At 42.3% G+C, this 23,991-nt stretch overlaps 1 protein-coding gene across 7 annotated transcripts in view; it reads right to left on the reverse strand.

The window, feature by feature from the left end:
• Positions 1 to 23,991, reverse strand: part of LOC103355422 (receptor-type tyrosine-protein phosphatase S-like) — a 136,695-nt gene that overhangs the window by 68,569 nt on the left and 44,135 nt on the right. For 2 of the 7 annotated variants that reach the window (XM_008279218.1, XM_008279214.1), the window contains exons 5-8: positions 23,680 to 23,688; positions 17,997 to 18,014; positions 10,289 to 10,399; positions 7,868 to 7,879 (exon numbers count right to left, since the gene is read on the reverse strand). In XM_008279218.1, the coding sequence (XP_008277440.1) occupies positions 7,868 to 7,879; positions 10,289 to 10,399; positions 17,997 to 18,014; positions 23,680 to 23,688 (150 nt within the window). The remainder of the gene's footprint in view (positions 1 to 7,867; positions 7,880 to 10,288; positions 10,400 to 17,996; positions 18,015 to 23,679; positions 23,689 to 23,991) is intronic. The other 5 variants (XM_008279220.1, XM_008279216.1, XM_008279219.1 and 2 more) reach the window with 3 other exon arrangements.

Consider the following 23,991-nt stretch of genomic DNA (forward strand, 5'->3'; position numbering starts at 1 on the left):
AAAACTAGACTTTTCAAAACATAAAAATATACAAATAATGAGAAGGAACTAAACTAACAGAACTGCTTCAACAACAATATAGATTAACAATTAAGCAACGATTCATAGCAACAAGGTTCCATTGACCAATATTTGACCCATCACAGCACAATTAAAGACACAAAAATCTATTACGAGTTTCTCATCTTTGGGACTGAACTGCTGGTATAAATACAACTAGAGCATAACCTGATCTCCAAGTATGAAGGTGTGTAGTAAAGGCCATGTGATAATGCTATCACATAGGGCCAGCATGGCAACCTGGAACTTCCTGTCCTCTCAGGCAGGACGTAGGCCATTTCAGGCTTTCTCCCACAGCACAGGAAGTGTAGGGTTACTGGACTATTGACCATCTCGATGAGGTCTCTAAACACATTCTAGCATAGGTTTGCACTTGACACCTGTCTCTACTTCCTAGTTATCTTAAAGATGAGAAACTTTAATCAGATTTTTGTGGTTTAGGGTAGATCCACTGGACAAAGCCTTATTAAGATCTGACACGGTTCCATTGATAGATGCAGCTATCAGTTTCACAGACAGCATGCATAAATAGATCGAGGTAAATTAAGGAGTAAATGATAACAAAATCAGATATAAAAATTGAGATAAAATGCATAGAGGAATATAACTGAAGGGTCGCTAGCATGCCCAGACAAAAGACGATTGGAGAGGAAAGTAGAAGTACAAGATAGTAGAGGATATAACATCCGAGGATAGAAATAAAGGGAACAGAGTAGCAGAGAGTGACAGAGGAAGAAAAAGAGAGGGGAAGGTTGGAGGAGGGTAAAGGGGGGGAAACCCGCTTCAGTGCTGTGTAAACTTTGTTTTTCTTCGGCTAATGTGACAAAATGTGATGGTGGCACATTGTCACATCGCAGTCCCAGTAAACACAAAATAAGTATTGAGGAACAAGGTGTGTGCCTAGAAATACACAGAAAAAGGATTATTGTAATTGTAGCTAACGAGTCTACTATCACAGAGTGTTGGAGTAAAGAAACAGAACTGGATCAACAGGGTGTAGAAATCCAGAGAGTAAGAGAGTAAGAGAGAGAGAGCGAGATAGAGGGAAAGGGAAAGAGAGGGGTAGCTGAATAAGGGCAGAATGACAGCTCAGAGAGGGAGACAGGGAGAACCTCAAAACTCATGGATAGGACTGGAAATTTGAGTGGAGGGAGGTTGATAATGAGCCTGAGACGCAGAGGAAGGGCGGGGGGAAGGTACTGTGTTCTTGCATGTGCGTGTATGTATATATACATAGATGTGTGCGTTTTGGTTTTTGCGTTGGCATGAGTGTGCGTGTGTACAGTATGCAAGAGTTCAGAGTGAAAGAGTATGACTGAGCAAAAACACTGTGTTCATGAGAGGCATCCCAGCAAGCACTTGACAGATAGTGACATGCAAGAACTGGCCTACTTCAACGCCTACCCACATGAGACTATTTAGACTATTTAATGTAGGGTTTTCGTTGCCTATGTTAATTCTAAGAAGGCTGACATTAGAATACGTTTTGAAAGCCTAAGCCAAGTTACGTTGGTGAATTTCCTACTGATTATTAGGTACCTAACTTGGGAAAAATCCTTATTTGATATGTTACAAAGTAGAACCGTTTTTTTAACAGAAACAATAAGGTCTAGAGTTCACACAAACGAATGCAGGCAAAAGCTACCGAAGGGGTCTACAGCTACATCTACTCAACGTCAAAATGTTTGTTGGGATGCAAAGGTTAAAAAGAGAGAAGGAAAGCAGTAAAGATGTAGAAGTTAAAAAAACGATGAACTAAATGGAAGAGATGACCTTAGAGACAGACAAGACGGGAAAGACAGGGACGAGAGACAAGACACGAGGCAGAGTAAAGCAGACTCGAGCAGCAAGACAGCAGACAAGACAGACAGAGGGAGACGGGCAGACAGTGACGGATGGGCACGCAGACATACTGTACAATACGCAAAGGGGGAAGGGGAAGGGTTGTTGGAGAAAGGAGGGGAGGAGGAGGAGGATATAAGTGGGGGATAGAATAAGGAAACTGTGATTCTAAATAAAAAAAAAACAAACGAACAAAAAAAAAAAGAAAAAGAAAAAAAAGAAGATCATGGCTCAAAGTGGGTTTGGAGGTCTCACACACTGGGGCTTAAAATCAAGAATCACCTACACGTCCCCTCCTCCCCACCTTAAACATTGCACCTCGGTGCAAATGTAACTTGGGAAGTCTCGGGATGGGTGGATGTGACGTGTGTTGGGAGGGTATATAGGGACTGAGGAGGGGGGTGGGGGGTGGAGATTTAGAGGGAGGACTGAGAGGGGCATAAAGGATAGGTAGCATTCCAAAATACACCGTGTCGATCCAAATGGGATTCATATGATCGTTGCATGGGACAGCTTAACTTTTCCACCAAACTAAGGCACAAATATCACCTACACACACTCTAAAAGGGATTTTTACTGGACAGCTGAACATGTACTGAAATGATCACTAACACATAAAGACAGTAGTTTAACATGTAGTCCAAAAGTGCAAAGCTTTTTTTTTTTTTTCTTCTTGCAAATAAAAGCAAGCTGACATTACGTGGAATCGCCAAATGGTGAAAACCCATCTAGTGTTATTGGCTTTTAACAGCCATTTCATATTCGATCAGAGCAAACATCTGTTTTGCATGTAAAAAGATTAAAAAACCCTGACAGTCAATTTCACTTACTGCTGCCCATGTTGGGCTTTGGATCTGTCCTCTGTCCTCTACTCTACACGCATCATCTCAGCTATTCACTGTTAATTTCCATTACTCTACTCCCCAGGGCAAGACATGACCTGACCTTGAGGGCAAAAAGTTCTTCAAAGCTGACCTTTGAAGAAATGCTCCTTTGTGGTACACAAAGTTACACACTGTGAAAATGTACCAAGAAAAAAATGGTCAATGGCATTTTCCAAGAGCATTCTGTCTTAAAAATGTCAAATCTCCAAAGATTACGATTTAACAAAAATGTCTCAATTAAAAGCAAACATGGCTGTTTGAAAAACATCTGTTGTCATACATATCAAAGAGTCAAAGTGTGCTCTACCATGACCTGAGTCTGGGAAAAACAGAATCGAACAACGGGAAACGTGACCTTTGGTTTGATATATGCTTTGTCTCACTGGGACAAAAAAATAAAAACATGTTGAATTGGGGGGGAAAAAAAGAGGCAAAAACATCCCATCATAAAGGGACAGAAAATATATTGCTGCATCCTAATTTTTCAAAAAATGCCTAACTAAACAACAAAGGTGAAAGGGCAGCCCATTCCTCACACGGACATGCATGGGTGTGGCTATGGCATGAGTGACATATACAGGTGCGCCCCCATCCACTTGGGCAAACACCGGAGAACCAATACAATCCAAAAAAATGTCACCCAAGCCCATCCAAGCATGCCATTCATTCCCGAATATAGCATAGTTCCAGACACACGCACAAAATCAAATGAAAGGAAACAAATCAAACTGAACAAATCCACAAAAAGAACTACGTCCGAACAGCATAGACAGTACCAGAGTGCAGCTGTGTTCAACAAAGAGGTATGCATCAATACTATTAGATGTTTTTCAGCTATGATTTGTCTCTTTTTTAATTTTGCTTCCAATCCAAAGGAATGGTGAAAATTGAACTGGGCAAAAAGGGTTTTTGGTGGTTTTAAAAGGGGGGGAAACATCCAATCAAAGTGTGTCTGAGGGTGATCTTCTCTCCCTGGGGCTCAGGTCAGCCAATGGACCGGGAGCTGTAGTGGCTGAGTGAATGAGGTTTCCCCACAGGAATATGTCACTGTTTACCGCTGAGTAACTACAGTGTCAGGGCGATATGGGAGCTAACATCAGTCACCCGCCAAATGCTTGTAACTTTTGGCTGTGGCTGGCAAGTGAAATGTAAAATATATATAAAACTCACTGAGCCAATACAAAAGCAGAAACTTTCCTCCCTTAAAAGTAAAAAATAAAAAAATCCTGGTACAGGGGCACCTAATAATGAATGATATGTAATCAAGCTGCGATTTGAAAAAAAAACTGTAAAGCAGCATACACCATGTATCTGACAGGTAAATGAATTTGGTCTTTGGTTACGATGGAAAATCAAGAACTCACAATCAGTTGATGCTACAGCACATTACACTATAGATTGGGAGAGAAAATTATGAATCTTAAAAACGCTGAAAACACTTTGGGGGAACAACATTTACTGTGCAGCTAAATGTCAATGTTTCATGCAAATGAGTCACTGCACTCATTGACTGGACACAGGCCTGTATGGTATGACTGAATGTTCAAGTGAACTGTCATGTCAATGGTCTGGTAACCCTGGACAAGCTGAGAATGTGTGCCGCACCCTCTCCTACCCTGCCCTTAAAATGTATTGACAGGAAAACAAAGTAAATAAAGAATCCCAATTGCATGGACAGGCTCCTCATTCACAGAGACCAGGAGCCCAGCCGGCCCATTTGGAATTGAGAGAAAATAAAACAAACATATACCTTCATTTGGACTACTAACAACATATAATCTTGTTTCAAGCCCCAATGTGGAGAGAAAGACAAGAAGCCTTACACTGGACGAGGTGAGAAGCAGTCGAGAGAGAATGCCAGAGTACTGCACTAACTCTAATAGTGGGCAGTGTTGTGGAGGGATTTGTGCCAAAAAACAGAGGTCAGAAGGTGGACATTATCGGCCATTTTGGTGAGGCAGGTTTTGCTGCCCCAAAATGAAGGGGGAAGCCAAAATAATGTGCAGCCTTTAGTGTCACCTTGAAGCTGAGATTACACCCTCTTGCTGCCTGTGGACACAGGCGCAGTATGGAGATCCTTTAGTCACACTTGCCGGGTGAGGCCTACGGCATTTACATATAAGCCGTAGGGGTCGGCCTGTATTAACATACCTTGGCTGCGCCAATGCTAAACAGTCACTATGGGTGGCTCATCAAAATGGAAATTATTATCTAAGGGAAACTGACAGGAATCATGGCAGGGGTGTCTAATAATAGCAAGCGTGGATTGAAGGGATTTCAGAGTGTATCACTTTCTTTCCATTGTCTTACAGGTAGATGACAAGCAGCCAAATGATACTGCAAGCATGTCCTCTCACTGTGGTGATTGATCCCTTCAGTGAATATTATCAGTCGGATTGGGGAAGGGAGTGTATTCACACATTTGCATTAGAATATGAGGTAATGAAACTTTTGCTTTGTACGACAAATAACTGCATTTCTGATACCGATAGAATTTTTTGAAGGGTGGCTATTATCGTCAGGACTCCTTGAGACAAACATCTAATAGAGATGGCAGGATTTTGCTTTGGCCAGTGAGAACATAAGGTGTAATCTAGCTTTCTTTCCCAACATTACACACAAATGCATAGCAGGACATGCAAGCACATTCAAAATCAAGCAGACACCATTGTAGGAGGGTAAACATGCTCATGCGTAGATAACAGCACAGTCTTTCTGCATCAGTGTTATTTCCAGGACTTAGAATTAGACATTGCCAGGTTTTCCTTATTCTGGGTTTGATTGTGCCATACTTTGTGGAGACTATAGGGAAGCAAGGGCAGATTATTAACTGGCGGGTTTTAAGGACTTCACGACTACAATTACTGATACAAAGTCTTTTCAAAGCCAATTGGTCCATCGAGGTATTGGAAGGGAAACGCCTAATTGTCAATTGCTTAATGAGCAGGGATGACTACATATATTTGTCTAATGACTTGGCTTAGGGATAAATGATTAGGCTGGTGCAATGCAAAGAAAGATCTGGTAGTCTGGGGCCAAAGTTATATCAGCTAAAGTCAGAATCTTCTCGAAGAAAACGCTGGTGCTGGATGTTTTCAGAACGGAAGGGTTTGCTGATATGTTCGGACTTAGTGTGGCTCACATAAAATCTTGACAAGCGAAATGTCTCAGCAGTTACAGGAAAAATAGACCTGTTCTAATTTGCTTTTTTTTTGTGGGCTTGTGGATATGTGGTAGCTAAACAGCCACTGTCAAAGTGCCATTAAGCAAAAATTTTCCTGGGCTCTAAAGTTTGGTTAAAATGGCAAGCGTTCAGAAATCTGGGTCTTGCCAAAAAGCATATGCACCACTCTGGACGGATGCTACCAAAGCATTGCTAATTAGTTTTCTGTTGGAGCAGCAGTGTTTTTCCATATGACTTTCAGATACTTTGCAGAGATCAGATTAATCCCCAGAAGATCAGCACACTTTGACAGCCACACATACAAATGCTGCCACTCTCAGAGGAGACTGATAGCGAGAGCGCGTTATCGCTTCTACCTGAAAGAATAATATGCATGACCTACCCAGACTTGCTGAGCTACATGTAATACCTCCAAACCAAAAGACGTGGTTCCATCCCCAAAAATATGTATCTTATGCATTCATGAGACTAGCGGAGCTGAAAAATTTGTACAGACGAGCTCTCTGCGGCGTTTGACATGAGATTCAATATAGATCCGATTACTGTAAAAAGCCAGCTGCAACATAAAGCAGCAAACAGTGTTTGCACTGATCTCCAGTTCATTTAGCACTTTCTTCTCATTATCGTTCTGGCACGAAAACACGAGCACTTAAAAACAGCACCGTGTTTTTTTCTTGTGTGCTTCGAGAATAGTCATTATTTTAGTCACATCAACCTGAAAATCAATTCTATTCGATGAGTGTGTGTGTTTGTGTGTACAAGGGAAGGAGGGCTTTTGAATAATAGATTATAATTTGATTGAGTGTCATGACTGCGAAGGAACACAAACAGCAGTCATTCAACAAAACCAATCACATCTCGCTGCCGCCATTTGAAAAATAAAAGTATCTTTGAGCACCCGCTAAGCAACGGCAAATGTGATGTCGAAGTCATTATATTGTTATTGATCCACACGACACTGTAAATGGCATCCCTTAATGGGCGCCTGAAATCACCATGGAACCCAATCAGGCCCAATCAGGTCTAATTTTTTCGGTAATGGATCGCTATAAACAAGATGACAGGAACACTGGCTGTATACACACTTATTATTTCATTCGGCATTTGCATTTGCACTCCAAGACTCAAGAAGCAGAGCAGCATCATTTTGAAAAAAAAAAAAAGAAAAAAAAAGAAACACAAATCTCACAAACAAATGAACCACAAAAAGACAAACATTTTTTTTGTTGTTGTTGTTTTTTTTTTTTTTTAAACGGAAAAAAATCAGGTCAGGAACAGAAACGAAACAAAAAAGGAAAAACACACAAACACAACACCATTATCACAACACAAAAAATAAAGAAATACCCGAAACAAAAAGGTAAGCCAAAAAAGGGGTGTATCAGGAAAACACACTCGTAGAAAACCAAAGAAAGGAGAAGGAAACAACTGAACGAAACACAGGGAATGCAGAAAACAAAAGACCATCGCGGCCAAAGGGATTTTGTACAGGCATGCAAGCGCAGTTACATTCTCCCATCATGCAACAACTCCTGTTATTTCCACGTGCTGGGTTTCCATGACAACACGTGCAAGAAAAGCCTTTAGGTGCAGAAGCAATACCAAAGGATGCAAAACGAGAAAAGGCCCCACAATGCAAACATAAAAGTAAATTAACAAGACCCGAGCTAATCGGGTTTGCTTTCATCATTTCTTCCTTGGAAATAAAATAAAAATTTCTTTCATAATCATTTAGCAGTTTGGATTAACTGATTAGTATCTCTTCAAATTAGTTATTAATCGAGCTCTGTAATAGGCAAATACAGCTAAAATTTTTCAACATGTTGAATTGTTTTTTTTTTTTTTTTCTCTTTTCAAATGTGGGTTAAAAAAAGTAAAAAAGAAAAAACACACCAACCTTCTCGAAGCTCTGAGGGATGTAAAGGGGTTGATGCAGAACACAATGACATGAGGAGAAGAGAAAAATAGGGGAAACACAGAGAGAGTAAAAAAAGCCACCTCAAGGTGTTTAGCTGCAGCTACATTTCCCTTTTCTTTAATCTTTTTTCCTCCTTTTCCCCCCTGTCCCTGCTATCAGTGACACCCGTCTTGAATAGTACACTTGCCTGCCCTCCCCTCCCGCCGCCCCACTTAAATAAACTTTGAACCAAAACAATCAGATTCACCCCAGTGGCCGCACTGTCGCCTGGTAAGAAAAAAGTAGTGAGGCGCCACTGGAGTCAAATCAAGCGTACCATACTCATAATTCAAAATTTCACAAGCTCCTTATAGCCACAAGGAGAGGCTCCTGTGGTGGCCGTATTTGCTTTTTTGCTAGAGAAGGAAACCAAATAAAGAAAAAAGAAAAAAGAAAAAAAAAACTAATGAGAGATAGAAAAGAAAAAAAAGACACAGTTTGGGATGAAATTAGCAGCTGCAGTTCAAGACTGTTAAAGCAAACGATTTTTAGAAGCCAATCAGAAGCATCGTCGTTAGGGTTTGGTTAGGAGTCTTATTTTACCCCAGCATAGTATGCCCCACATACAATTTAGGATTCTTCTTGCCTCTTTTTTGTTTTCTTTTCTCCGTCACACTGATCCCCACCACAGCTGCTAATCTCAAGTGCATTTTGCTTCGTGAACAAAACATAGTCAACATCAAGTATCAGAATTGATTGACAAAAGTTAACTGAAAACAGACAAAGGTTGACACCATCAAAGCATAACAAGTGCGTTACATAGTGTGAAAGTACTTAAGTAATTATGACCCTCGTGTACTCTTTTTAAAGGCATGCTGATGGAGCCAGTGTTAATGGAGATTGCATGAATTGTTGGAAATGATATCGGGGTATATATATAGCTGTGTGTTTCTGACCGAAGGAAGTGCTAAACGTCCCAGTGCTGTGTCGACAAAGTGTTCCCATTATTGCTATTTAACGATTCCTGTAGAGCTCTCGACTATATTTTCCAATGAACCTCTCAACTTGTAGCCGTGCTGTACGTGAACAAGGTGGATAGCTACTTGACATTGTCACTGCGTCGCCGTGGAGACAGCGTGAGCCTCCAGGATGAATGCTGGCGTGGAGAGACACTAATCTTGATGAACCTTGTTTTTTTTTTTTTCTACCTTCAGCTCCTAACAGTTGAATTTCTCTTCCCTATGCTGCTACTTCACAGGGTATGATAATAGCAATAATAATGAAAAAGCAGCTCCCTGACCCATTTTATAATGTCAGAGTAGTGAATTATTTATTGGGAACAAAGTTATTTGGTACACAGCAGAGGGAACAAACTGAGTAGATACCGAGGCATCTTTATTTAATATGCACAATATAAATAATACATGTCGAAAATGCATCTGCTTCAATTTATTAAAGCTCCCTCAACAGGGATTCATTGTCATTTAGCATTAGTGGTGGAGGGTAGGCTTTTGTCTTCATTGTCTGTTTCCTATGAAACTCTATGTTCTCTGTGACTGATTGTTTTTTATATCATCACTTTGCTGGAACATGCCACCCAAAATTACTACTGACTGTGGAAGACTTTAAAGATGATACACCAAAGCAGAAACGGGGGAATACTATGTATTTATGCTCCAGAGCAGCATGAAGAAGAAGTAGAGGAAGTGTACTATTTATAATCTATGCGACAGAACATTTCTTCTGTGTAATACAGAGCAGCTGACTGTGTTAACAGTCCCTTTCTATTCAGTTTTCTTTCCCCCCCCCAGATCTGGAGAGGGCTAAAGGGGTTGAGATTTTGATTGGTGTGCTGTAATACCTCGCCACTCAATCAAAATCAAGACTTACCGTCGTGCTCCTTTACCTGCAAAAAACTAATCAAAAAGAAGTCCTTCCAGACTCTTTTTGGGTCCCAACTTTGACTGAGGGGGAAACATTTGATCGGGCACACAATTACAGGTAAAAGGTGTCTTACAACCGATAGAGTAAAGACATACGGCTTGTTGTGCTACACATTTCCTTCCGAGTGAGTAGGGGAGGGCATTGAAAGACAAAATGGAGCATAACATCATAACAGAGAAGAACATTAGTTGGTCAATTATAGTTTTACATTTGGAAGTTTCAGTGCATATGAAATTACATTTATGGGCAGGCAATACTATCAATGCTAAAAGATTTATATTACTCGGGTAATACTATTTTGCAAAATACATTTTGTGCAAATACAGCTAGGCTGGAAGCAATTATCATTTGTTAAGCTCAACAGTAATGCCACTTAAAGCTGAGCTGCACTGTGAAGACATTTTAGTTAGAATGGGTAGACCTTTTTTTTATTTTTTTATTTTTTTGGCCTGGCTCTGGGGCCGGGTTGCTCCCTACCTCGCACATAAAGGTTAGCAGGGGACGAGTAGCGCACGCCTTCCACATTAGACGCCACGCACTCGTACTTCCCCTGGTCTGTCTCCTCGCTGTTCTCGATCTGCAAGGCACCTGGGAAACGACAACATCCGACCAAGACAAGAAGAGAGGGGGAGGGGGAGGACAGAAGGGACAGAAAAAAAAAAAGAGAAAGAGAAAGAAAGCAGGGAGGAAAATGATTAGTCAATCTGTCTGTGACAGCGCATGAAGGAGTCAGACAAGCTTCTTAATGGTGGGTATCTTGAATTTCTCAGGACCATTTCGTCAAGTACTGTTTCTCTCTGCGAAACGCTTATGCAGATTGGCATGACGGACCGGGTTCCACTCCAGCCTCAGCCATCCGTGGATAAAAAAAAAAAAAAAAAAAGATGGAGAATTAAATAAATAAAAATGTGCACCGAATCAGTCACACCGAATTTGTAGCCGCGCTGGTCTACGCCGCGCGTGTTGAGATGTCTCGCTAAGAAAACTGCGACAAAGTAATGATGTAAGTGTGATGAAAAGTAATGGAGAAGGGGGCGTCGAGATGGTCTCGTAAACCGTCTGTGTACGCTGAGGGCGGCGGGGAGGGGTCACGGGGAAATTTCCACGGAAATACTTCATGTCCGATTGAGCATGGTGCATAATGCAGCTCTTCCCCTCTGCAATTGTGCGATAACTCCACACGAGAACAATGACACGTCTTGAAAACACTGGCCGCTATTTTGATTGGGCTGTTTTAACTCATTTTTTTCCAACGTATTTGTGTTATAATCACTCCTCACCAGCGTGTTAAGATTAAATGCATTCTCTCTATACTGTGCTTAATCCACACACATCTCTCCTTGATCTCAATTCTTTTTCTCCCCTCCCCTTATAATGTCATTGTAACATTTTGCACGGACGCCTCAGGGCTTACGCGTTTCAAACAGACTCCATTTCTTATCTCTTTTCCAGATTTTTATCTCTTGTATGCTCAAAATAAGCTCAACCTAAACGCTTTGGCAGCGACGCCGGAGAAAGGGTGCGGGGGGACAAAGGAGGGAGGTGAAACAACGGGCGTCAGATCATTCCTCGTTAGAGCGCTGTTGACGGCACTTCCTGATGATATCATTAGGGCTTCTGGCTGGCTCAGCAGACAGATTGCAGCCCAGGCCCCTCTGACAAACACAGCACCATTGCTCGTTAACGTTTAGCCAGGAAGCATCAATATGCCAGCAGCTGCCCTGGATGCTTTGTAATATACCATAACCTACTCCATCACATCGGCAAGTAGAGTGAACACAATGTTGTACAAGGCTACTATTCTGGAACATTGGTCTAATAACATGTTTCAGCTGTGCCACAAATGAGACCATCGATCCTGCTTAATTATAAAGATTAGTCACGCTTCCACCTTGTCCGAGGCTTGGAGAGTATGTTACACCTTGGGGTCAGTTCAAATATATCTACCCTTAAAAAAAAAAAAGAAAACAGGAGCTACAACAATCTATAGTGCTCTATTTTCTTTTTACCTTCTCTTCATTTCCCTCTGCAGCTCAGATCATCCACATGCCTCAGAGGGAAGTGTTCCTGGCACATGGCTCATGAACCAAATGAAAACGTCTACCTGCAGAGTGCAGGTGGTACAGTCTTCACTGTGGGTTTATTCAAGCATCTGATTTGGATCTGTTTGATGTGCGCTTGGAACAGCAAATGCCAGCCCGGTGGCAGGTGGGTTGGAATGCGCTCAGAAGCCGAGCGCCTCAACACTGGGGAGACCACAAAGTAAGGACTGTGTGAAGTTCAACTCCAGGTGGACCGTTCCAGAAAGCCCTGCCAGCGGCTCATCAGCTTTGCTCCCTGTGCTGAATCCTAAAATCTTAGGAAGCGCCCCCCCTTTCCTGCTAGCTGCTACCAAACAGTTCAATCACAAGCAGCGTTCCATCTCATGTATGTTTTCACTCCATGTCTGCCAGCTATTCATGAGCTGCAGGCCCAGCCACTCTCAACAAACACACAATTTACGTTGAACAAAAGTTATCCGACACCCAGCAAAACTCATCGTGATAGGTGACACATATAGAACCAAACGAGTGCCAATTAATACCAGCGCTGGCTGCTGTGAAACTGTACCTCATAGCAAAAAAAAGGAGAAAGAGCAAGAATGAGGGGAAAAATAGAGGAGTCTTTGAGGAAACGGGGGGAGAGTTTCATCTGCTCCTCGCCATCTTTAGTGGAAGCTCCTCGCTAGGTGGTATTATCTGTTGTTTCCGAGCCTCGACAGGCTTCATTACATATTCTAGCTATTATTTCAAAGTGGAGCGGTGAAGAACACATACAGAGTCCTTCAACTTGCAGGAAGGGAAAGTTAGGTAAAAAAAACAAATAAAAAGCACGTAGGATAAGAAGAGAGAGGAAGCAAGGAGACAACGAATGTTCAGGAACAACAAAAGAGAAGGAGGAATGGAGATTTGTTCTTACTCATATACCATATTTCTGATTTTTGGTCTATTACATCCACATTACGCTGCCTGACACGTCGAGACAAGAAAATCCTAAAATGTGAAAATCAATAAAAATGTCCAAATGTTTTCTTCTAGTCCCAGCCTCGTCTTTGGTAAACTACAAAGTAAATTTTAATTATTCTATCCTATTAAAATAGTTAATATCTGTAAGCATATGAAAAGAAACCAAATCTTCCTTTTGTGCTGACCAGTGATGAGGCAGTCAGTTTAAAGCTTGATAATTAGCATTTAAAGACAACAGATTCAAACAAATCCTCTTTGATGTCCTATCTCCAGCAGCAGCAGCATGCACGTGCACACACACACACACAAACTCCACCCATGTGTCTTTTTCCAACCACTTTCCTTTTGTCTTTCTTTTTAAAAAAGAAGAAAACTGACTCCACTTTGTGTTTTGCATAATTGTGATCCGTCTACTTTGCCAGCCTGTGGCTCATCAGAAAGCGAGTGGCCAGTGGCATTTTTTATTTTTTCCTTCTTCTATCAGGAAAAGACAAAACACAAGAAACGGAATAAATGCTGAAAATTATCTTTCACAAACACAATAATAAAAAAAAAAAAAGAAGAAGCATGCACCCAGTCTGTTTCACACAATGGGTGTTTACTGATAAAGACCTACCTGGTGACAAACAGCAATTTATGGTATCACTCTCAAAGTGGCCATACTGTGCTTATGAAGTGAGTCCTATACGGGGCCTGATGGCATGTGTTCCTCGTCTCCAGCTATTAAGTCTTATCACAAACGACGAATGCAATAGCCACCGCCGATCAGGTTGTTTTTGCTTGATTTCATTAACAAGCACGGAAAGCGGTTCAGGACAGTTGACTAATTTGCATGCCAAGAGATGGCGTGATGAATAAAAACGGCGGCTGCTTTTACTTCAGCACAGTTTGACTGCGTTGTTTGATTGTCAGACAGAAAACAAACAAAAACTTTACTCCAATTACAAAGATGTGGGCGAAGGTTCAAACTGCAAAGAATATTCATATTTTTAATGAGCAACTGTTGTATGACTTCCTTCATTTTACCAACAAACACTACCGGTGCATTTATTTCAGACTGCAATGTCAGTATTTAACTTTATAATCCGGCGTGACGGGTGGGTTTTTTGAGGGAGTACGATTTTACTCGCAGTGCTATCTTACTCAAGGACACTTAAAAAGGGACACATGAATGCTGAAGGACACTATGTGAGCTGTTGTGGGAATTGATCTGAGAATATCCTGGAACAGGACTGACTCTCAATCCACTTACCAGCCACACTGACCATCAGTAAACTGCAGGAACACTGCCCCTGCTGACTTATAATTCATGTTTTACTAGGTCAGAGGAGAAACGATTGGGACATCTTTCTCTTCTGTTATTCCATGATGTATGCAACGCGCCATTAGGATCCAAAAAAAGAAGAAGAAGAAGAACATTCAGGCTATAAAGCCCCTGATAATAATGACACCACTTCCAGTTAGCCTCCATCTCAGTCAGAACAACCACCAACAATCACAACCCACAGCCACCGCTGCTTCCCTCTCTTGGCTGCCTCGCAGTGTGTTCACTGTCTTCATCCATTCGATAAAGAAGGCTGTAACGGGCAGCGGGTCTGGAGCATTTGTCCCAGCCATGACAGCTGCCCTGGTTAACAGCGCTACATGCCGCAGGCTGATCTGATGAGGAGCGCGGAGGTGCCAAGGTGTGATAACAAAGGAGGCTGCCTGGGCAGAGTTCAACAAATACATGTTGACTCCCAGACAGACTCTCCTGCACAGAAAGCCGGTAAAAGCAGATACTTTGCACATGTCCTCTTCAGAATATTAAAATTTCTGCATTTCCACAACAAAAAAAAAAATGTGCAAGGATTTACATTTGTCTTGAAGACAAGGCTAGCACTGTATCTGCTCACCGGCGAGGGACAGTGGGACGTTTCACAACACATTTTCTTGCAGGTTTCGATGTGCTCTCTGTGGCGGCAGACTAGCAGGAAATATCACACCAGACGACATGGGGATAGCAAGAGAGGACAGCATAGAGTGTACGGATGGGGGGAAATCAGGAAGTGAGATGTGGCAAGGGGGGGAAAAAAGAGAGAAAGAGAGTTTAATTTATGAGAGGTGCACTGTACAGAAAGAACAAAACAATCAGAGAGGAGGGAGCGAGAGTTGACAAGACAGACAAGCGCAGGAAAATAGAAGGACAGATGAGGGGATAAAAGAAAAGCAAGGAGGGGCCTGCATGGATGATTAATTTCAGAAAGTGCCTGAAGCTGCGGTCGGCCCACCCCGGTCGCTGCTTTGTAGCAGCTTTGCCATGTGTACCCCCCCCTCAGTCCCATTTGTGTAATTCAATTAGTGTGCTCCAGCGGGCCTTGATTGATTTGTTTAGGCGATCAACAAAATGGCTGGCCAAGTCTCACTCTTTCTTTCCCTCCCTCTTGCTCCTTCTGCATCCCACTCAGGCCTGCCGGTGGCACACTGCTCTTTTCATCATTTTATCTCTCGTTTTCAGTTCATGGCCCTCATTAGTCCCTCATTCCTCATCTCTTTTCCTGTCGTTTCCCCTCATCCGAACGCCGCTCGCTAAAGCTGTACTACAGTGCAATTAGAGCGCCCGAAATTATCACCTTACTAAGTAGATACACACAAATAATAACCTTTCTAGTGCATGAATCAAGCTCGCTGGAGTGCACCGAGGAGCGTAGGATACAGCAGCGATACAATATTAATATTTTAGCACTCTAACTGCATTGATTGAGAAGAAACTATACATAGTAAACACACCGGTACCTGCTAATGGACGCACTCTGTTATTGAGAGTTGTTGTCGGGCCGTACTTGCGCTACATCAACATGTGAATATCTGAAGCCCGGCGTTATCCCCATCTCACTGGGTGGTTAATTTCCAGGTTTTTTCACCAGCTGCTTCAAGAACAAACTGCAGAACACTGGTGGAACTGTTGGCAACAAGACGCTGGAAGTTACAAATATCAGCTGCGAACCCGCAGTTTTAATAACTGCACAAATAAAGACGGTCAGCATCACTTTATGGCAGCCAAGTCTGGACTTGCCATTCTCTCTCCGTCTCTCCCCCTTCATCTGCATCCTGGCTGTCACTCAGGCATGCTCTGCCACCACCCCAAGGTCATTATACTGTGATCGCACCAGCATGGGGCTCCACGTGTGATGCCATTGTTGTCAGAGCCCATCTGGTGCCTTGTAACGCTCCCATGAAATCAGTAATGAAGCAGGTAGGGAGTCGAGCTACCTTTATACCTGTCGCTTACCTCAAGGCCAGCACCTGCATTGGCTTTGTATAGAAGTCAAATTAATTCAGTTTTTTTTTTTTTAACATTTTGGGCGTCATTTCTTACATGCAGTGACGTAAAATGACTCAGCAGTAGAACAGTGTCCTCAAAACCTTCCAGTTTCTGCAGCAGAAGAACAGTCAACTGTCAAGCAAAGCATGCACAAGTGTGCAGCTATGCAAAAATAAATGAAAAGATTCATTTTATTTTATTAAATTCTGACACCCTGATCTCAATTACATTTGCATCCGCCTCCACCTCCCACGCGATCCCTTCATTCCTCATATACCCCCCCCCACACACGCTACTAACGGCAAGTCAGTGTCAGTGGGGTAACGCGGCGGCGGCGGCGGCGAGGAGTCGTCTTTTTCAGGGCGCTTATCTCATTATGCAAATGCAGAGTTCATAAGTCATGCTTGCTTTTGTTCGCCACAATATGATTTATGAGCTCTTCTTAATCAAACAAAGTAGATGCGGGGAGGGCCGGGTTTGGCTACGCTGGTAATGAGTGAGGGGATTTAAAGGAGTGAGGGGTTTAAGTCTAGAACCCATGACATTTATGAATATGTTTGACTGCATGCTACAGCTTAGAGATTTGTGTGAAATGGTTGAAAATGGAGGACCTTAACCTTCCCGTAGGAGCTGCATTGTCGAAACAATTCACCTCCTCCGCCGTACCGAACTGTCATCGTAAAAACCAAAAGCATTTATCCCGTCCCCACCTTCGGACAGTCGTTGCAAACCTGAGATATTCGCTTACCTGCTCCGCCTGTGAAACAAAAGCACTTCACAACAAACACACCGAATCACAACTGGGAGTGAGTGTTTCAGCAATAAAGCCGGATGGATAATTACGAGTGAAAGTTAAACTGTCCGGGGAAATGAAAAAAAAAAAAAATGAGGGGGAAAGGAAGAATTATTTGAACAAAGCTTTTGTATAAGTCACATTGCTTTACATTTGTGTCATTCCATTCCTGCCTTGATATCCTTCTGTTCATCCTCTGACATTTTAAAAGCTGTTCTTTTATTTTTTGGGTTAAAGGGCGTATACGTTGCCGATTTTGAAAAGGCAGCCATCGCAGCCTCCCCAGCTTTGTAAGTTGCTGTGCTGCAGAACGGCTGGGACGGGGAATTAAATCAAATGTAATTTATGCCGGCTTTTCCCCTGACATACCACTAGTATCTCCGGCTACGAGGGAGGTGCATTAACATACGTGATGTGGCTAGTGCCCTGGCGGTGAACAGGAAGATGAGGAGGATATCGAAGCAAGAAAAGGAGACGGAAGAAAGGTGGATTGCTAAAACTGACTTGAACCTTTTTTTTACAGTTTTCAATAGCCCGGTCTTATCAACATTTAAGGCCACCATCTCCACCACCCGCTAACATCCCCCAGCCTCCGGCCCCCGTGTCTATGTGTCCCCCAAAAAAATTTAAATGTCAGAGGCACAAAACACCTTGCAACAGCCCTCGCGATCCCTCCCTCTGCTTTTAACCTTCCCAGCCCTGTATCGTAACCAGCTGGCAGCGCAATTTGAATTCCTCAGTAGTTTCCTGACACCAGCCATGTGGAGAAGATGGCAAGAAAGCACAAACACAAGAGAGACACACACACACAGAGGTGGGAGAACAGTACGACAATGACGAGATGTGTGAGCGTGAAACACTTACGACCAAACTGTGTACGGAGCACACAGACCACAAACACAGATGAGATATTAATATTAGTGAAAACCTTTGATGTTTTTTATAATAGCAGGAAAGCGCTTTTTCTCGTATTTAGTCACTTTGGTGGAATTAGGAGGTGGTTATGTCGGGTTATGTGTCAGTTAAAGTCTTTTTTTTGTTTGTTTTGATTCCCGTTTTCACTGTGATGGTTAAACGTCTTACCTCGAATTGGGGTACCCTCTGGAGGAGACACAAAAATGAAGACACAACATCAGTTTAGTTCAAGGTTAATGTTAGTAATAGTTAGAGGAAGTATTTTGGGTTGGAAAGGGGGAGGTCACTGAAACTAAGATATCAATCCAATAGATAATCTCTTAGAGAGATGGGGGGGATTTTCAATAGGAAAAAAAAGCAAAACAATACCTCTCATTGCTGGTATCACAAAAGAATGGGGAGGCTTATATGACTGGCATACTCCATTAGCTTATCGTTGTATTTTTCCCTCTCTTCTTGACTTAGATATATTACGAGAGGAGACACAATGCTTCATCGACTGAGCTAAAGAAGCTTGAGGTCTTGGTGTGCATTTTATCGCGGCTGCAACTCCAGGCAGAGCACGAGAGATTTGGTTTTTCAACTGAGAATGCTCCAGTGGCAAAAGCCTTTTCCTCGCCAATTGACCTTGAATGAGAGGTCAGTACAACACTTAAAGGCGCCTCGATTCTATAGCGAGCATCCGCATTAGTATTGAATAAACTTGTCGAGGGAGGTCTGGGATCTCCACTGAACTAGGATTCCAGGCTGAACCTTCAGGCAACTGCAAGTCAAACCAAACAGATTGAAGTTCTTATTTATCCTACAAGTCATAAACCTGTTTAGGTGTGACAGATAGACTCTTTAACTCGAGCTTCACCCCTTCGCCGCAGCCATTCAATTTCCTGTCTATTTCCATTGTTTCATTTCACTGAGAGTTGTATGTTTCTCTATTCTTTGTTTATTGTGAGTCTGTATTGTCTTACATGCCTGACTGCAAGCCAAATGTCCCATTTGGGACAATAAAATATTGAGCTTATCCACTCGCTAGCTGGTGGGCTTTTTAAATGTAGTCTGTTGAAATGTAAAATATATCTCTTTTAGGCAGAGCTTTGGGTGTGGGTAGGGGAGCCAGCTTAACTTCAACCCCTTCAAATTCAAATTAAACTGTTGTTCCGCTCTTGGCTGTTTTTCCTAATTCCTTTCTCTTCTCTCGCTTGCAGGGCAACAATGTGCCCTTGGCCATCCCCTGAGGCTGCCAGCAGGGTGGCACACACTCAAGAGAGGTGCCCTACTTGACACAGGCCTGCAGGCGCAGAGCTGAGAGTCAAGGGTACGCATTGTCCATTAAGCCTAACGCTACAGCTCTAGCCACTGTGTGTGCACGCAGTCATGCAACATACACTAGTTCAACCGGCTTAGCCAACCAAACAACAAGAGCTCTTTCAAAAAATAAAATAAAACCAAGAGAATCTGGAATACTGTGTATGCATAATAACCATGCACACACCATCTCCCACTTAGACACTACTTACAGATTCAGCACAGTTCAAACCAGGAGTATATAGTTGTCCAGAGGCAGTTGCGGGCGAACGTTTATGAAGATTAAATATAAGACGGGAGACATTATCTTATCGTAAAGTATTATTCCTTCTGCAATATTTCAATTTAAGGCTAATTTATAAGCTTCATTTTAAATCCCTATTTAGGAATTCTGAACTTCATTATTCTTTGACATACATTCCAGCAATTTATTCACCGTCAGTGGTCTTTTACTTTATCCTCAGCTGGGAAGTAGCCTAATTTATAAAATCAGTTTGCTGATTGAGATATCACAGTGAGGTCGGTTTACGGATACGTGTGATAAATCGGTGATACGGCTACAGCCATGTGTGACAATCACCAGTAGAAACACCTGTCCTGCTGCTGGAGAGTCCCGCCGACGTGATACAGTCGGTTAAATTCTTTTTTTCCCCCTCCCCATTGTTACTGACAGCTCTAATGAATGGTGGAAGATTCACAAGTCTCAACTGTCAACGGATGTTTAAGGGCACTTATATCTATTTATGGGAGTGGAAATGAGGCTCATGCATGAGCGCCCAATCTCACAACGACAGAGATTTATAAAACAGAGCCGGCACAGCTTCATAAAATTTGACAAAAGGAATATTTCTGTCTGTGTGTACACAGTCCTAATGTTGAATCCGCACATAGTTTTATGCGTTTGGCCTCTGGTGTTTAAATGCAAAGCAGCAGCACCAGCGATTTCCATATTCGGTACGGTACAATAAGGAGGGAGGGCGACAAGGTTGTAGGGATGACATTTCGAGTACCTTCTGGTCAGATTGTTATTGCATTTCTGGATACAGAGTCATTCTTTGTGATACCAGCAATTAGGATTCAGTCACCGGGTTTGGAGTTTGGCCTGGTTTCGCAATAGACCTTCATCTGCACTTTTTTTTTTTTTTTTTTAAAGATCTCACACCGGACTGGTCTAAAAAAACATATGAAGAAGTCCAATGTGTGCATTTGTTGACAACAACTGTACTGTAAAATCGAGAGTATTTGCAACAATGGTCCACGAGGTGAACATTTCAGATAGACATCTAACAACATATTTTGTTCATTGCACCAGATGTCTGTACTCTGGAAACCCAACCTTAAAGAATATAATCATTTAGTACTCTCAAATGGTGTGGTGCGCACAGATTTGTCACGGCGACAGCTCACAGTCATCGCAAAACCAGGCAAAACCAAAGTGACATTTTAATAATTCCTGTAATGATTCTGTAGACCACATAATCATAGGTAATCACAAGACAAAGGACAAAAAGGGCTGTGGGAAGGTTACATTGTTACGGAGTTAGAGTTTGATTAGAGGCTGCAGGAAGCTGGTTTATTTTTGCTTTAGCTGAGATGAATTTTAGTCGGGAGTTAAAGAGGTTGCTAGTTAAAGGTTAGAGGTTAAGGTCAGAGTTAGGTTAAGGTTAGGTTCAAGTTAAGGTTAATAAAGCAGGTTTGTTAGGGGGGAGGGTTATCACATGGCCATTATAAAGAACTGAGTGATAAATAAATAAGAATATGAGAGGAGAGCAACGAGGAGGATAACACAGGTTCAAAGGTTCAACAGAAAAATGTGGAAAAAAAAGAGAGGAGAGAGAGAGAGAGAGAAATGCCCATTGAAACTCCTAATGTTTAAAAATCAATTGTTAATAATAAAGCGGCATGAGAAGAAAAAATAAAACTTTATTAAGACCAGGCATGATGGGTCTGCAGGGGCCAGCCAGTATTCAATTACAATAGCAAATCCACCTGTATTACAGAGATGCAACCTAATGGCCATAAGCTCCCCCTCTAAGCTCTGGTCAGCCAGGGGTTGATCAGATTAGGGTGACAATGACCTAAATATATCTCAACATGCTGCTGTCCGACTCACATTATCAAATGTGGCATTATTTTTATTTTTTTTCTGCAGAGCAGTCCAGCTGTTTTGTTAAACAAGCCTGTGAATATATTAAAAGAATATTATTGAAGGCTATAGTCTGGCCACAGGCAATCTGGCCAGAGATGTTGTCCATCTGCGTGTGAGGCGAATGGGGTTGCGTGACTGGCTGAGTGTCAAAGACTGACCACCCTCCAGAGGGCGTCTGGCTGACCTTCTCGTCACCACAGACACCTGTCTGGGATCCTTGTGGTGTCGCAGCAGGTTTCAGAGAAAACATGGCTGTTGCTACCACGTCTGTATAGATCCGGGCCGCTCCTTCCAGAGCAGCGCCGACAAATGTTTTTCTGCAGATTAAGTAGAACTGAAGTCAACGTGATTCACATAACTGCATAAATTTGTGTGTTTAAGGGAGCCATTTAATGTCAGGTCATGCTTTTAAGCCTATATATTAAAGAAGACCTTAATCTTTATGAATATTCTACCCCATCATCTCACTGTCACCGTGGTCCGTGGCTAATCTGTTCAAGGCTGACAAGGCCAACGAGGGCCTGGGGTCTGCAGCCATGGGAACTTGGGGAGAAATGTCAGGCTCCCTCCACACCTCCAGAGGAGCTCCTCGGGGATCCAGATGCAAATATCACGGCCCCGCCAGCACAGCGTGGTCCGGAACATAAGGAACCATTCTGCCAGCCAAGCAGCTATCTTGTAAACAACAGTAAATGTATTCAAAACTGGCATTGTGACGTGATTTCTTTGGCCTCAGCGTGAATAATTTAGATCAGCATTTACATTTCAACATCACAGGATGAAGGTCATGTGAGAAAGACGAGGGATTCGTATCTGAACTCATCTCTGTGAGTCCATTTCCCCGTTTTCTTCCCACATCTCATCCCTATTTTCCCACCGTTTACGGCGCAGGGCTCACCAGTTTAACAGTTTACCCTCTGAGGATTGAGAATGTGCCTGATGCACAAGAGTAATAAAGGTAGACCCAGAAACTGTCAACAGCAATTGAATCTATAGTAGTAAATATGAAAAAGGCTGCCATGGGAACTTTCACCTGTTTTCTGTTTGGGGATTTTCTTAAGTGGATTTATTGAAAAAAAAAAAATATCGTGAGCAGGCCTTAAATTATGAAAACTGGAGACCCAAGATGGCTACTAGAAGTGCTGAGGAGATGAGAAGATGGCAGCCTACAGGGGACTCAAGCATGCAGACCTTTTTCTCATCAGCATAAATCCTGCCTGGCTGCTGAGCTTTCCAGCAAAAGGTCTAAAAAAAGGCAAGCCCCCAAAGCTAACATTACCTTGTGAGAGCCGTGGTTTTGAAACAAGGGAAAGTAATTTCCTTTTCTGCCCTCCTACATACACATATAGTTTGAAATGTAAGTAAAATATATCCAGCGCAAAGTGCCCGGGTATATTTTTGCAAGTAGTTCAAAAAGTCAGGAGGAGGACAAAAAAAATGTGGCAACATGTAACTATCAGTTGAGCCCTCGCCCTCTAGAATGGGCAATAAAGCCGTCGCAAGACATTTGTAAGTAGTGGGGGTGTGAGCCAATCTGGCAAGAGAAGAAAATGCTCTCCTGAGAAAATATTTGGCCAAGACCAGAGGGTTGACCCAGCCCTAGTGTGGGATTGGAAGGTTCAGCCGTACAGCAATCCTGCAGTGGCCTTCACCTGGAAAGAGCTCAAAATTCTCTCAGCTCCTATCAGTGTTCGCTGCACTTTCCGGGGGTATTTTTGGACAGTAAAGCTGTTATTGTGAAATCTGAGGTTCAACCGTTTACATCTGAAAAAAATAAAAAAAACAGCCAGCCAGTGTACTGAAATGTGTTATATGTCTCACCAAGAAGCCTAAAAATACTGTAGGCTATGACTGCACGGGAATAATTGTTTTGGATTCAAACAGAGTCCAATTATTTCCTCAAAGCCTGCTGTCTTGTTACACAGCGGAGGGAAAAAAAACAGACATGATGGCGGCAGCAGCAGAGTGAAATCTAGATGATATAGTCAGGGAAAAGTAAATAAGTGCAACAGGTACTTCCAAGAAACCTTGAAACCGAACCTGCACACCTGCTAAAATACAGCAGAAAAGTGACTTAATATGCATATTAGCAATAACACGAAGTAGGACTTGCTCAACAAGACTGCGCTGGATCATAATGCCTCCCTAACTCAAGCTGTGTTTCTGCTCTGAGCTCCGTTGTTGTGGGTGAGAGAAGACAAAGTTGATGTTAGAAGAAGTGTGGGCAGAACAAAAGCAAAAGTTAAGGATATATACTGTAAAAACAGAGCGAGTGGGAAAAAAAAGAGACGGGTTAAGGGGAGAGCAGGGGAATTCATGCGTTTGGACAGAAGTTTAAATATGCCATCTGCTTCAAGGAGGAGTGGGTTGGCTCGCTGAGCTTTTTTGCAAGACACTTACCAAAGGTTTCTGAAAATGACAAAGCAAGAAGAAGTAAACAGAAAAAAGGAGGAAGAACAACACAGTTCATTTTTAATTGAGGTTAAATTGAAGGAATTAAAGGAGCTACAGTTTAGTTGTGCGTTGTGTCCCACCTCAGCGCTTTAGCAGCTTTTATGAGATATCGTGGATTCATTTTTTTTACTCACAAATACAACTTCTTGGTTAATGGGAATTGTATTTACAATTTAGGGTTTTAATTAGAGGAATTTTCTTCGTGTTGTCAATTAAAAAAAACATCACATGCTTAGTCTTATGTTTCAGTTCCATTAA

This window comes from Stegastes partitus, unplaced genomic scaffold (genome assembly GCF_000690725.1).
Source record: "Stegastes partitus isolate 25-593 unplaced genomic scaffold, Stegastes_partitus-1.0.2 Scaffold149, whole genome shotgun sequence".
NCBI classification, from domain to species: Eukaryota; Metazoa; Chordata; class Actinopteri; family Pomacentridae; genus Stegastes; species Stegastes partitus.